Raw genomic sequence first — 14,647 nt, forward strand, 5'->3', positions numbered from 1 at the left:
GGATTCTAGCTCAAATTGAGTCTTATCCAGAGATGGTCCCAGTCCTAGTGTTAGGAGCGTGAGGCAAAATATGAATGAATAGGAATCTAAATGTCCAAAATTTTGTCACGTTTAGTTTGAATTTACCTTTTAACTGTGTAACATGTAATAAATAGTTCAACATAAGCCTTTTTATCTTCAGGTGAACTATTTTAAACTCAGAACTGTGATTTAGGCTGATTTGAGAAGTGTGTTCTCAACCTTTTGCGCTGCACTTATTCATATAAAAAGTTTCTATATGTGTGAATGTATGGATGTGTGTTAATTTTCCACAAAACTAAATGTAGTTTAAATTCTGTTATGTTTTATGCTCTGCTATGGTGATTAATATTCCCCAGGGAAACATAATGAAAACACTCGATAAGTCTGCTGACTATTAATGGTACATCACATTTTGGAAAACTTGGAAGAGTGTTATAAAATTTCTTCTTTCAGCAGTGTACATCTTCTTTGGAGACATCTACATACATTTTATTAGAAACAAAGTTTTTTGGATGACATAGTTCTCTGGAGTTCAGTTTTGGAAACTAGTTGCACATTTATGTTAGGACACCTATGAATAGGTGTAACATGAAACAGGCATTTTCATTGGCAGAAAACAGTACCATGTGAAGGCCATGTAAAATTAAAGCAAGTCAGTCATGTTTAAAAATATTATGCCAGATCATATTTACTGCAGTAGCATATTAGGATTCAAATATGCATAAAAAGTATATTGCTGACAAATTTAGGGAGAGATAGAGGAATGGGAAATAAGACCGTGAAAAACTTTTGATGTCTAAGGGACTGCTATTGATTCTGAAGTTCACCAGTGTTAATGGGTAAAATTGCCACAACTGTTCCTCTTGATAATGGGAAATATCTATTGAAAACTTTATTCTGATCTCAGTTCAACTTCTGATAATAACCTTGAGTCTCTGAACTTGGAGATGTCTAGTCTAGATTAAAACCGTTCTATGAGTCTTCCATCATTTTTCAAAGGAATAACAATAGCCATTCCAAAATGTGGTTATTCAAAACAGTGATCAGGATTGCATGTGAAAATAAATTCATCAGCATTGCCCCAGGCTTACACAATTCTCTGCATATCATCTTCTGTTCGTAGTTTCACAGAACAGAATGCATTTCATTTAATTTTCCTTGAAAATTTACTTGGCCTAATATCTTGGCAGCAGTTTACAAACTTTGCTAGGTTATACCACTGCCAGCAAGAATAAAGAAATGGTTCCCAGTCTTCCATGAATAAAACTAAATTTGCTAAATTAATTATTTTTTTCCTTGCTGTGATAGCAGTCAAACTGATCTCTAAAACTTCATCCAAGGAAATTTTCATGCAATTTAAACTCACTAAAACTTGCAGCTAAACAAATTTAGACTAGAAGTAAAATGCAAATTATGGAGAGCCGGGATAATTAATCTTATACATCACTTGCCAAAGATTACAGTTGGTGCGCATCAGTGGTAAGCTCAAACTCTCTAGGAGTTAGGGTGTAGTTCACCAATAGCAATTGATCAAGAAGCAGGAGTTACTGAAAGGCGTTAAGAACTAGACTGGGCATGATAAGATGATCACAATGCTGTCTTCAGACCTTAAAATTAGTCAACCTATTTTTTTTTACTTATCACTTATAGAGACAAGTGGAAACCTTTCATGACAGTTTGTTACTGATTTTCAGTATACATCAAATGTTTTTGTCTGTTGTTTTTTTCTTCCTGACAGGCGCAGCTAGCTACAACAGTTTTTATGTTTTTTGCAAAAATTTCTGTCAAGCTGTGAAACCTGGGAAACTGAGGGTCCGCTGCAGTGTGTGTAAACAAGGAACACTGACGCTGACAAGGGTAAGCACTTCTGTTCGTTTGTTTGAAGGTTTTGGAGTATATGGAAATCATATATCTCATTTTATCTATTTGCATATATGTGGCTATGTACTTAATTTTTTTCTTGCTGTTTATAACTGAGAAGAGTAATTAAAAGTTTTGTGAGAATTTCATTCACTTATCTCCATTATTTGCAGCACACACAAGGAACACATTGCAGGCTAGAGCTCCAATCCTGTAAAGACATTCTTAGCTTTATATTTTAAGGACTGATGATTAAGCTGGTAGTATGCACAATGTATACAACAACATGTGTGCTAAGGAGTTGGAATTATGCTTATACAAAGCTTGGAGCAGTTGTTAAGGCCACAGAAAGACCTGAATTCAATTCTTGATTGTGACCATTGTGGAATGAGACAAGGAGAGATTAAGTAGGGAGGTAGTTGAGCATATTAATCTCTCCAGCCTAGCTGCTGCATGTAAAGGCAAGGGAAAGTTGTTGTGCCAGGACAGAAAGTTAATAGATCTGCCAAGCTTGGTTTGCATCCTAAAATGGGAGAGTGTTGTTTGACTTGAATGGGCAGTAGTGTAAAGTTTTGGAGGTTTTTTTTTTTTGTCTAAATGTGGCTGAATTTCACTGGTTGTGCTACTGGGGAATAAGTGTCCTTCCTTTCTCATAAATCACAGTGTTTGTCAACTGGGTTTGTTATGTGAGCAACTTAGGTTTTGCAGGAGTCTGAGCCTTACCATGCTATAGACCGGGGGCGGGGTGGGGTGGGGGGTGCGGAATGTGGCACATGTTTAAATGTTTAAAGTGGTTAATTTCAGCTACATGTTCTTGATGTAGCCCAGTGCTTCAGTGCCTTTGCACCTAGTAGCACCATGAGACCCTTTAAAAACCCAGATCCTATGTTCTCACTGAAAAGAATAAACTGTAGCAATGCTTATACCTAGCTAATTCAAAAAGCTACAACAACAAACCCCTTCAAGCTCTATGTGCTATTCCTGAATTACCTGACTATCTCTGATTTATTTCAGAGGCGTGGAACTGTTTTTTTGTGGTGTTCCAAATGAACTGCATTTGTGGTGTTCCAAATGAACACATCTAAGGGGACTTGTTTTCTCCCAGAAGTTGCATTTCAATATTGATGATTAGTATAGGCTTGAATCACATGTAAGATACAAGAGAAGTTGCCATTAACGTACATTTCCAATGGTATCATATTCAGGATGGATAAAAAACCAGACAATATTGTATTCAGCTTGAATACAAGCAGTCAGTGATGCTGAAAGACGTTGCTGTTACCACCAGATGAGTTTGAACCTTATGTATTGCATTAACAGCACACAACATGTGTCCTTTGCTAGACTCAGTGGTTTCCTTCAGCATGCCTACTTTTGGGAATGATGACTCTCACACCTGTGCTGTTTGGTTTGGAATTGTTATGTTCCTTGTATTAAGTAGACTTAAATTTCCAAACATTTCAGTTTTCACAGCATCTGCTAAATAGCGTTCTTCATTTTGGACACTTAAAAAAACCCCAACCACCTCTTTATTGTCTCCCAATAATTCCTCATAATTTCACAATAAAAACCCTATTGTAAAAAGTTCAAATATGGCATATTTCTAAATATACTTTCTGTATCTGGTTGTCTGGAATGTACATGACCCTACATTCTTTTGGCAAATACAAGGTCAATAACACAGTAAATACACACCAGGTGATAATTTCCATTGAATTATCAGAGTGCAGCTACTTCTTTCTTCTATTAGCATATTTTACAGTAGATATGAAAATAAAGTAGCTGGAAACTTGTAGTAGAAACATTTGCAATTTTCAGGACTGATTCAAAAAATCCCAGCTTTCAGAAGATTTGAGAAGGCACTTCAGAATAAAATTACAAAAGAGAAAAGGGAAATATCTTTTAGAGAGTATCAAAATATTTTTTTTGTCTGTTTTAGTCTTTTAATAATGCTTGTCTGTGAAAATAATTTACATTTAAGGTTCTTGTTACTTTCTCCCCCAAACAAAATGTTATTATTCTTTGCTCTTAAATTTGGGTGGAGCACAGTAGTTAAGAACAATGAGCGTGCTGTTCCAGCAGTTTGGGCTGTCAGTCCTCAGGACTTCCAAAGTGCAATATTTGCAATAAGGGCATACTGACTGCCATAAATGTGGTATGCAACAGTTTGCTTTATAAATACATACCATCTACCTCAGTCCTGTGGTTATGAAGATTAGATGCAGATTTGGCATGTGCCTGGGCCTTGTAACCTCTTTTCTTCTCACTTTCTGGTCCATCTTCCAGGGAGACAGAAAATAATTCCATCCGGTGAAGCCTGAAATATGTACTAAGCCCCATTTATTTTTCAGTACTGTGTAGAGACCTCTCTGCATTAATGCTAGGGAAAAGCGTGGTCCTCCCAGCAAGTGCAATATATCTACTCTGCTTTCTTGAATACACTGCCGTCTACAGTAGGCAAGTTATGCCAGACTGAAAACATTACTGTCAATCACTTGACTTTTGTGCATATTAAACACAAAATCATGTAAGTTAGTATATTACCCCAAACCGTTTATCTTTCCCTTCCAATCCCACTGGAATATGCCAGTGATTGCTGAAAGACATCTTCTCTATTGGTACTACAATTATTTTCCTTTTATAGAGCAATTAGTCAAAATAAAGTTGACATCAGCAAACTATAAAAAGTTTGTCTATACCACCATACTACATATTTGTTAGCAAAGACATTTTTCCAAGATCTTTTTTTTTCCAATTTTCCGTAAACTCTGCCTGACCTTCACACGGCAGCACATCACGTTTCTTGAGAAGCTCTTTTGTGCCATAAGCAGCAAAGCACCATGTAAGCTGGCATTTGTTACACTAATTCTTTTATTGAGATGAAAGTGAATACCTGTGTAAAACCCACACAAAGCTTTGGGCAGCCTTAACTTAAAATACATGCTAATCCTTTTCCTACCTAAGCCACAAGTGACCAACCTAATTAAACTGAGCTTTGTTTTTCCATGAAGTGTTGACTGACATTTTAAAATATTACTTATTAATTTAAACAGTCTTATTCTAAAACCTTATTTAACCGGCATGCCTATTTGCATAGAATTATTTTAATATATGATGCTCAAAGTAAATTCATGATACTGTATTTCTATGAAATGAAAGATCCCAGTTTTTACCAAAGGCATCCATCTAAATATTAAATTTTTAATTTTCCAGTTGACACTTTGGTTGGCATTTTATGAACATTTCATGACCTAATGCTCGATGGGCAATATATACCAGATTGATTTAATTATAAGAAAACATCTGTCACTGCAAAAGTATCACCTCTGCCTAGTTTCTCTAATTAATCAAGCACAAAAGCATGCCTGGAAAGATTGTAGTGTGGGAGTCTTACGTAGACCACCTACAAGCCTGCCAGCAACTTTCTTCAAATAGCTCAAAAATTTTAGTTATTAGTTTCACACTATTTTATATCTTTAGTTGCTTTTAAGCTTTTAAAAATACTTATTTCATATACACAGAATGCTGTAATTCATTTCAATAGCCATGATTCAGATAATTAGGGTACTCCTCTTTCCAGAAAAAAAAAAAAAAAAGCCACAACACAAACCCCCCTGATTGTAGCAGTCACATTTACAGTTCTTTTTTTATAGCCATAGCAGTGTCAACATTCACAGTGTTAACTCTATAATGAAAAGGAAAATGTGTGTCTGCAAATGGAAGGCCTGATTCTGCAAACTGGTATACACCAAGCTATACACATAAAGTACACTTTTTCAGTGTAACTGACTCTGTGACATATTCCTGGTATGGAAGACAGTAACATTTGACTCGGTATCTATTTGTCATAATACAAAATTCAACTAGAGTAAGAATCCAGATTGAAGTGCAATAAATAAGCTTCAGATCTCCACACTCAGCCACTGGTGCTATGGTGAGGCTATTTCTACTGCGGGGACTTGTGACTCATTACTAATTGGTATTTCTTCACATTGTGTCCTTGGTAGGACTGGTTGAGTTTTCAGTATATCCTCTATTATAAGCACCAAAGGTGTTTTGCACAGCTTCTTCTATAGTTTTTAAGTCTTCCTTATAGCTCACATCATTATTTCAGATTTTTTCAGACATGGGGAGTTACATTTGGATCTGATTTAACTCTCTTCAGCTCAAATAAGACTTAGTTTCTGGCACTGACAGTACAACTGGACTTTATTCAGTGGCTGGTACATACAGTCCTACTGTTGTCCCTGCCCTCCGTACTCCAGAGGAGCCTCCTCAGTTCACAGGTTTTGTTAAACTGTCTCTGCCACAGAACTGGTCTTTCATCATTGGTCATATTAGGGACATTGCTTTCATCTATTGCTTTTCATCTTAAAACTAACACAGAAACGGACATTTGCTGAATTTTGTTTCTCTGGCACCATGAAAAGCATATCATTTAGGTATCTTGTCAGCAAAGACTGTGTGGTACATAACAGTTCTGCAAGGGAAAAGCGCTAGTGTCGTTCAAATAACAGGTCATAGCTAGTTTAAGTGGTCTAATAGATGACAGTGTAGTATTTTGAATTTGATATTTTCATATTCCCTAGGAAGAGAAAGATCTTTAATACAGTCATTTTCTTTGAGTTCTTACTTCCTAACTCCATTTTAATAGGATTATTTCAGTAGGGTGTTTTCTTTTTAATTAATATAAACTTAGAAAAGATTTTCAGTAATATAAAATAAAAAGGTAGTTTGCTTTTGACCTCTCTTTTTTTTAGTATATCATTGTAAAATACCATTGTACAGTGCACTGCTTCTCACCACTGCTCATTTCAGTTCACATACTTTTTCTGGAATTCATTACTTGTATCCCTGGCTCAGAGAAATGAAGGACTACCGCTCACTGCATCAGAGCCAGACTGATTGAAAGAGAAAGGGACAAGTAGCACCTCTGCAATTACCTGTCCCTTATTGCTGCTGAGTCAGCTTCTTCCCACTGCTGGTTGCCACTGCTGGGGTAATATTGCAAGCAGGTTACAAAAAAATCAACTTGTCCTTTGAAGCTAAACTGCAAATTAAAGTCCTCTCAGTGGAGTGCAATATGATAAAGTATGATCTCATTCAGAGGCTGGGAAGATAATAAAAATGTGATTGAGTTTTTGAGACTTGATGACATAGATATTTTGTCTCCAAAATGACGTTTGATGTAAGGATAAAAATTTTTTTGATACCTCTTAGCTAACACATGACAAACACTGTGTGTTAAAATACTTACATTGAATACTGTGCATAGGAAAGTTACCACTGTACTGTGTGTTCCTTGGTCAAACTAACAAATGTGAAGAAACAATTTATTGTTGGGTTCCTGCTAATGAATATATTAGTATAAAAATAGCTTAATTTCCCTGCAATTTGCCGATGAAAGTAGTATTACAGGAAATTATACATATTCGGTATATCGGCTTCTTTCTACATAAATAATGAAAAATGTCTGAGTTCTGACATCTAAATTACCACCACTGGGCAATGATGTTAATGCTGCTTTGAGAAGACCAGTGCAGAGAAAAAGAGCTCTCAGAACTACTTTTTCGAGGGTTTCCACAGATTCAGGAAATCCTCCTGCATTAGTTACATTGTCAGCATACTTAATAATAAGCCTAATTTTTTTTCTAGAAAACCAGTGTTTTTTGAGAGTGAGGGAACATCTTAAGATACAGATATGTTATTCTGTTTTGTAGCCCAAGCTCAGACGTGCCAGTAGAAATCAGGCATATTCTCATCCTCTCCCTACCTGCTACACAGGCAAATGGAGTACATTTCTCCATTTGCACTCATTTCTCTCATGACTCGATCTGATGGTGACAGGCCTGCTGAATATGGACTGCTGAGACTCTTAGTGCAGGACTATACTGTGATAGTAAGTGGTGTTTGTAGTTCATGCCCAATTCCATGCTAAAGTAGATGTAAACCCGTGATCTATCATGTCCATTAGGTGGTTTTAACAGTTTCCAACAACTCAGAAAAGGATAATAAAGGAGAATCTATCACTAATTGGCCTGACCAAGGAGGCCAATATTTTTAGTATTTTTACTGTAGTTCCACAGGTGCCGTCCTCATAAGGAGTTTGTGTCATTCACTCTTCCTTATTACTCTCCTGTTGCTTGCAGTAACTTAATGCGGGGTATCAGTATTAAATAAATCTAGTGCTGAGCTGACCCAGAATCCAGAATTACCAGTAGACCTTTCCTAGGAAAGATTGTGTATGGTCTACATGTCTGATTCTGCCATTGCTCAGCCAGTGTCTTCGTTGCTTTTGGTAACATGGATATCAGAAGAAAAGAAAGAAAGAAACAAACAGACCAACCAACCTACATTTCTACCTTAAAAAGTCTGTTTTCTTTGATGATATGTTAGATTCTGCCAATCCAGCTGCACCCTAAGAAGGCTGCTCCAACAAATATTCATGGGGCCTGTTTAAGATACTGTGGCACTTGTAGGAGTAAAAAAGCTCAACATTGTGTGACTGCAAAATTATTTTATAAGCATTTTCTTCTTTATTTCCCACTTCTTTCTTTGGCTGTGAGTCTCACTTGACACCAAACTCCTTAATGGACAGCCTCATTCTTGCACTTGCCTTACACAGTGTCACTGCCATTGAGGCTAGCCTCCAGAGTGCTAAGCTCCATCTGAAGACAACAGTTGGGAGGATTCAGAAGACCTGATATAATTTTATTCAGGCTTTTGACTACCTCTTTCTTTTTTTGTTTCCAATATCCCTTAAGACAAATTTCTCTATATTGGAAATCAATTATTTAATTTAGGTATATACAGTAAATGAAACAAATGCATACTTGATTTATGAGGAAAATTATTCCTTCCATTCCAAAAGACAGGAACAGAAATTCTTTGATGAAGAACAAACTTTGCAAAGGAAACAGTTTGCCTCTGTTTTGAAAAAATAACGTATAGGTTTTTCTTTCATTTTAATGGGATAAGAAAATATATTTTAACTTCTAATTCTATTAGAAGCTCTGCGATATCTATGCATGATTTATAATCTTTATTGCAGTATGTGTTTTCAGTGAGATTTCACATTATAAAATGTCTTAAAAGCTTGAAAAAAAAAAAAACCAAACAATTATTGGAAAGAGGGAAAATTACTTCAGTGTTATGTACCAGTTCAAGTCATGCTGTGAAATAAAACTGGCCTTTAATGTGGAGCCTAAAGTGGGTTTCTCCAGCCAGGGTGACATCAGTTATAAATTAAAAGGAAAACAGTTACCAAATTTACTTTCAGATTAAACTTTTACACGAGTCTCTGAACCAAGTATCTCATGAACCCTTTTTGTCAGAGAAGATAGATGTGTGCCTAGGAATATAGATGGTGTTTAGTATATCCTATCAGCTGCTGTGATATCACAGAAGCACAGACTCATGGAAGGGTTGGAAGGGACCTCTGGAGGTCATCTGGCCCAACCTCCCTGCTCAAGCAGGGCCACATGGAGCCAGTTGCCCAGGACCATGTACTTTTGAATATCTCCAAGGCTGGAGACTCCACAGCTTCTGTGGAGTTCTACTGGACAACCTGTGTCAACATTCATTCACCCTCACAATAAAAGGGTTTCTTCTCATATTCAGACGGTGCCTCCTGTGTTTCAGTTTGTGCTCATTGCCTCTGGTCCTGTCACTGGGTACCTCTGAAAAGAGCCTGGCTCTGTCTTCTTTACATCCTCTCTTCAGATGTTTATACACAGTGGTGAGATCACTCCTAATGCATATTTCAGTATATCACTGAAAGCCTGGGACTAGTAAAAAAATACCATGGGCAGAGTAACACTTTTTTTCTCCAAAATTCTTTGCGTTTGAATTGCTTTTGTGTAACATTGCGGATTCTTTGAATTGTAATCAAGGATTCTTTGATAAAGAGATCCTGTATTTCATAAGTCCTACTTCTCATGAAATCCTTAGAAATTTGGAGCACTTACCATTGGGTGACATGGGATCATGTATACATGTAGATCAGATGGTGGGCTTTATCTGTTTCATTCTTTTACAGGTCTTGTGCTATTTATATTCAATATTTAATATCTTTTTGTTTAGATATATATAGCTTCTGAAAAGAAAAAAAAAAAAAAGGAGTACCAAGAGATGTGATAAGTAAGCCTTATTCACCTTTAGTTTGGGTTGTTCTTGGGGGCAGAAATGACAAATGTAACCAGAGAGGGACCCCTCTTTCCTTCTGCTGGCATATGCACAGACAATATGACTGAAAAATGGTGTCATGGTTGCCAGGGAAAGTAAAAGTTAGCATATCTTTAGCTTACATCTTTTGGCATATTGATTACTGGCAGCTCTGCTGTCATTGTCTTAACAGTGTGTAAAGATGGCCTTCTCTCCATACAGTAGCTCCTCCCATCACAAAGAATGCCCCCTTTCTAAAGTTTCTTAGCCTTTTATGTTGAAAGGAGATACAATTAATGTCTGCATTTTAAACATTAGAGCCATATGTACTCTGTTGACATCTTAAGCTGTATGTGTAGGTAAATCCTTCTTGGTCTTCCCATATATCTATATCTATATATCTATATCTAATCTTTAGATCCTTTTTTCTGCTCACTAAGACCACAATGTGATGTGGATGTGTTGCTGGAATGTATTACAGTACAAGCAAATCTTGGACTATGACAGTGGGTTTTTTTTTAATATGACAGCTGCCACTGAGATTCAGATGTCCCAGTGCATAACTCTCCTAATTTGCTTGTTTTATTAAAGTACAGCCAAATGTCTGTCTTCCCAGTATTACTCCTTAGATAGCTGTGGGTACAGAGAGATCATGCTTGCACTACATTATTTCAACATTTTTCATAATGATTAATATTAAATAATTCTAAAAGGTCAGTCATTTTTTCCTAATTTTTAAGGTGCTGAAATATCTGATGCATCAGCTGGCTCAGGAGGAAAAAAGAAAAAATATATTTACTTAAGATGTTGTAGTAGCAGAAGTAGCAAATGACAAACTATTTTTTCAACTGTGTATCTTCATCTAAATTAAGAAGCTGATGTAATTTCTAAATTATTATTATGATATTAAATATTGATAATTAAGGTGATTAATTAAAAACATATTGAACTAACTGTTTACCTCTAAAAGGACTATGATTAGGTCTGTATTGTACCTCATTGAGGAAGAAAACCCTCCAAATCTGTACATTTTTGCCTCATGTCTGAGATTGTGGGTTTTTTTTCTGGTTTTGGACTGAATTAGTTAATAAAAAAAGGTTTAGAGTACTTAAACACAATATAAGTAAAAACTCGGACGTCTGTAACTAAAAAATCAGCTAACTTTAAGTTATATTGATTAGGCTTGTTTGGATAGGGTTATGATCTAAAGGTATTAAGGTCAAACTCATTAAACCTTTCCTTAGAGTTTCATTAGTATAAAACATCATTAACATGATGGAACCACAAACATTGTAGTTATATGGATTTATCTTTCTTGGTAGAGGTATGCAGTATTTTAATGAAGGTTTTCCCTCTCTTCTTGGGGTGTTGGACAGTGAGTAATCCACAGATAAATTGGTACTATTCATTTAAGACATCCTTTGTTCCCTGTATTACTTGTCATATGCTTAAAGCTTGCTCCTTAAGTGCAGAAAAGGCTATTTGAATTCAGTCGTATATTCTGAATACAGAACAGTTTTATATTTGTTTTAGTGGGGGTTTTTTGATGCTTCTGTGTTAAGAATGTCATTATATTAGGAGTGGGTTGTGGTTTTTTTATGTTTTTAACTACATGAATATAAATGTAACGTTGAACCCTGTAAATTTTCTATACTCTAGGCTCTAGAATCTGTTCTTTTGCAAGATTTCTGAACATGGGTTTATTATTATGTAAGATTTAATGGTTTTACTGGTTTTGTTAAAAGCAGAAAGAAAATTGTGGGAACTCTGTAAGAAGTATGAAAAATATGTTGAAACTGACTTGAAAAGAAATATTCTAGGAGTCTAATGATGTAAAAATCTCAATTTAACTGAAATAGCCTGCTTCTGTCAGGACAATATACATAGACTTTTCAGACAAGGGAAAATACTTTGGCTGGGAAGGAAGAGATTTTTAACTTTTTTATAGTCAAAGCAGTATAATTCCTAGAGTGAGTACAACTACCTCACAACTCTATAAATTCAAATAGTTATGAATGAGAACAGTCTGTCCTGGTATAAGCAATTTTTTAAAAATACATGCACAACTGCAACCACCATAGGATTGCTGTATTGTATGAATAATGTTAAAATGGCATAGTTAGAATGGCACAAATTTTGGACACAGATACACAGAATTAATTCATGAAGTTTTTCAAGCAAGAAGTGTTTGAATATGCTGGACTTATAAAATATCTGATAGCATTAGATTTTAAAAAATAAATTTCTCTGTGGAAATATTTTCATTAAAATAAAATTTCAAGCTACATCTCCTAAGACAGTCAGAGAACAAACAGTGCTGAGAGACTGAGATCTCTTTTGTTACACCAAAAACTATTTGGCCAAAACCACTGAACAACTGAATCTAAGCCTCATGTTGTTTGTATATACTGGCATTTAAACTTCCTGTTTTGTGAGGAAGATAAAGACTAACTGCAACTATAAAGACATTTCCTAGCCCATATTGAAATCCCTGGAACTGGTGGTAAGCTTAAGTAATTTAGACCTTATGTCGATAGGCTTGCTTAAGCTTTAACCAGTACCCTATGTTCAGCCTGTGCCTTCCTATTTTTACCAATACTTAAAAGTATAGTTTGCTGAGCTGTGGCTCCTAAACTGTGATATCTGTACCACTAACCTGATAAAAGCATTAAGTGTTCTAAATGCTGCATCTGCTCGTGGTAATACTTGAGCAAACTAAGTTTGGGTACCCTTGCCAAGGGAAGTCTCTATTTCTGGTTAAGATAGGTATGCACACTGTCATAAAAGATGAGCAAAAAGAGTATCAGTGGTATTTTTACACAGATTTGATCTGCGTTTGCTCATCAGCTGATTGTGATCTGATGGTGGAAGTGTTTTGCAATTGTTTTGATTCTGTCTGTGCATCCACAAGTTCTAGATTTTATTGCTTTTTAAATTTGAATTCAGGCTGTATTCATTAGAATCAGTATGTTCAGCATGTCCGTATTACCATAAGCACCACTTGTGCTGTCAAAAAAGTCAGCTCACCTTGGCAGAAGTTACTTGTTTCAGAGTAAGGCACTGCATTTTAGCTGATGCCTCAGGTTCCTGCAAAGAGCACTAAGAGATGTTTTTACTAACTTTCTTCTGTCTAGCTCTGCCAGCTAAAAACACTGCTGTCTCATCCCTGCCCAGGAGTGTTGATGAAAGTAATGTCCATAAATTTGAAAAATAAAAATATACTAACCAAGGGTAGTGTTATTTGTCTGTTATCATTATAGATGTCATAGATGGTAGGGCATGTTCTCAGAATACCAAAAAATATTTCCCTGAAGTATGTTGGTGCTCTCTTGGGTTGTGATTTGGCTGTCTGCTCAACACACTACTATCTCATCTGAACAACACATTCATTCTGGATGTTAATATTCTCTCTGTATATTTTGGACTGCTTGATTTTAAAAATTTAGTTTCAGATGGAAAATTTAATTCTACTGAAATTAGGTTTTTCATTTCAGTTATGTCTAATTGCTTACTCTCTTTTAACTAAAAAACTCAGGCAAATAGGCAAAAATGTGCTTAACCCAAGCTTTACCTGGTGCTTTATATGGTGCTTAAGAGTGTGACAATAATTTTGTTTGAATATTCAGTTTCTTCTGGATTTGTAGGTATATCTACTTTAGTTCAGAGCCAAAATTTCCAAGCTCCTTCTAAATGTGATTAGGAATAATTTCATACAATTTTGTAAAAAACAATCACCAAACTCAAAGACTGTCTGGTTACCTGCATGAGGCTCAAGCCTCATGGAGCTTTCTGTCGACATCAAGTCACCAGATTAAGACTCTGCCTGAAGTGTGACAGTGAGAAGTAAAATGGATTTAAAATAATGCAGTCATGTGCCATCAGAAGGAATAGTTTATGCATCTCCTGCCTTGTAGGATATATATCAGTTCAGTCAATTGAAAGATGACAAGTTGAGGGTTGTTTTTATTATGGGATAATAGGAAAAGATATTTAAATGCTCTGTGGTTTTGTACAATATTAAAAATCCTTAAAAGGAAAAAACAAACAAAAGCCAAAATACCAACTCATATAAGCAAATGTGCTTCCATTGTGCACTAGTTATATTTTTTACTTCACTTTTTTACTTGCATTTTAAGCAATGTATTTATTATGTGGTGTCATACACAATTTTTTTGGTACAAGACCATGTCAGAAAATCCCATCAATTGTTGATGGTGATGTACAGGATTATTTACTGAGGATGGATTTTAAAAATAAACTAGTGTTGCCTCACTGAGGCTTTTGGAATAGTGTCAAGAGAGATTTTTTACATTTTTCTCTAATTTTTCCTATGGCTCTTGATCTCATTATAATAATTCCTTAACATACATTTATAATTTTTCAGCTGATGTTATAGTATGTTAGACCTTGTTTCACCCTATACCTGTGACTGACCCGGTTAAGAAGAATGCAGGATGAGGCTGTGATCAGAAATGGGAGCCAACAGATCGCCACTTTGGTTCTGCTGTCCCTTTCTGCCTTAGTGCTGCATTTTTGAGAATGTAAAAAGCTGCTTTCTGAAGTGCAGGCCCACTGATGAAGGCTAAGATTGCTGACCTTGGCA

General features: G+C 35.8%; 1 protein-coding gene across 1 annotated transcript in view; it reads left to right on the top strand.

Moving 5' to 3' along the window:
* PRKN (parkin RBR E3 ubiquitin protein ligase) overlaps window positions 1-14,647 on the top strand; it is a 543,490-nt gene that overhangs the window by 52,877 nt on the left and 475,966 nt on the right. The window contains exon 3 of the mRNA XM_033011713.2: window positions 1,760-1,878. Coding sequence (XP_032867604.2) covers window positions 1,760-1,878 — 119 coding nt within the window. The remainder of the gene's footprint in view (window positions 1-1,759; window positions 1,879-14,647) is intronic.

The sequence above is a fragment of the Tyto alba genome, unplaced genomic scaffold (genome assembly GCF_018691265.1).
Source record: "Tyto alba isolate M040663 unplaced genomic scaffold, T.alba_DEE_v4.0 Super-Scaffold_22, whole genome shotgun sequence".
In the NCBI taxonomy this organism is placed as follows: Eukaryota; Metazoa; Chordata; class Aves; order Strigiformes; family Tytonidae; genus Tyto; species Tyto alba.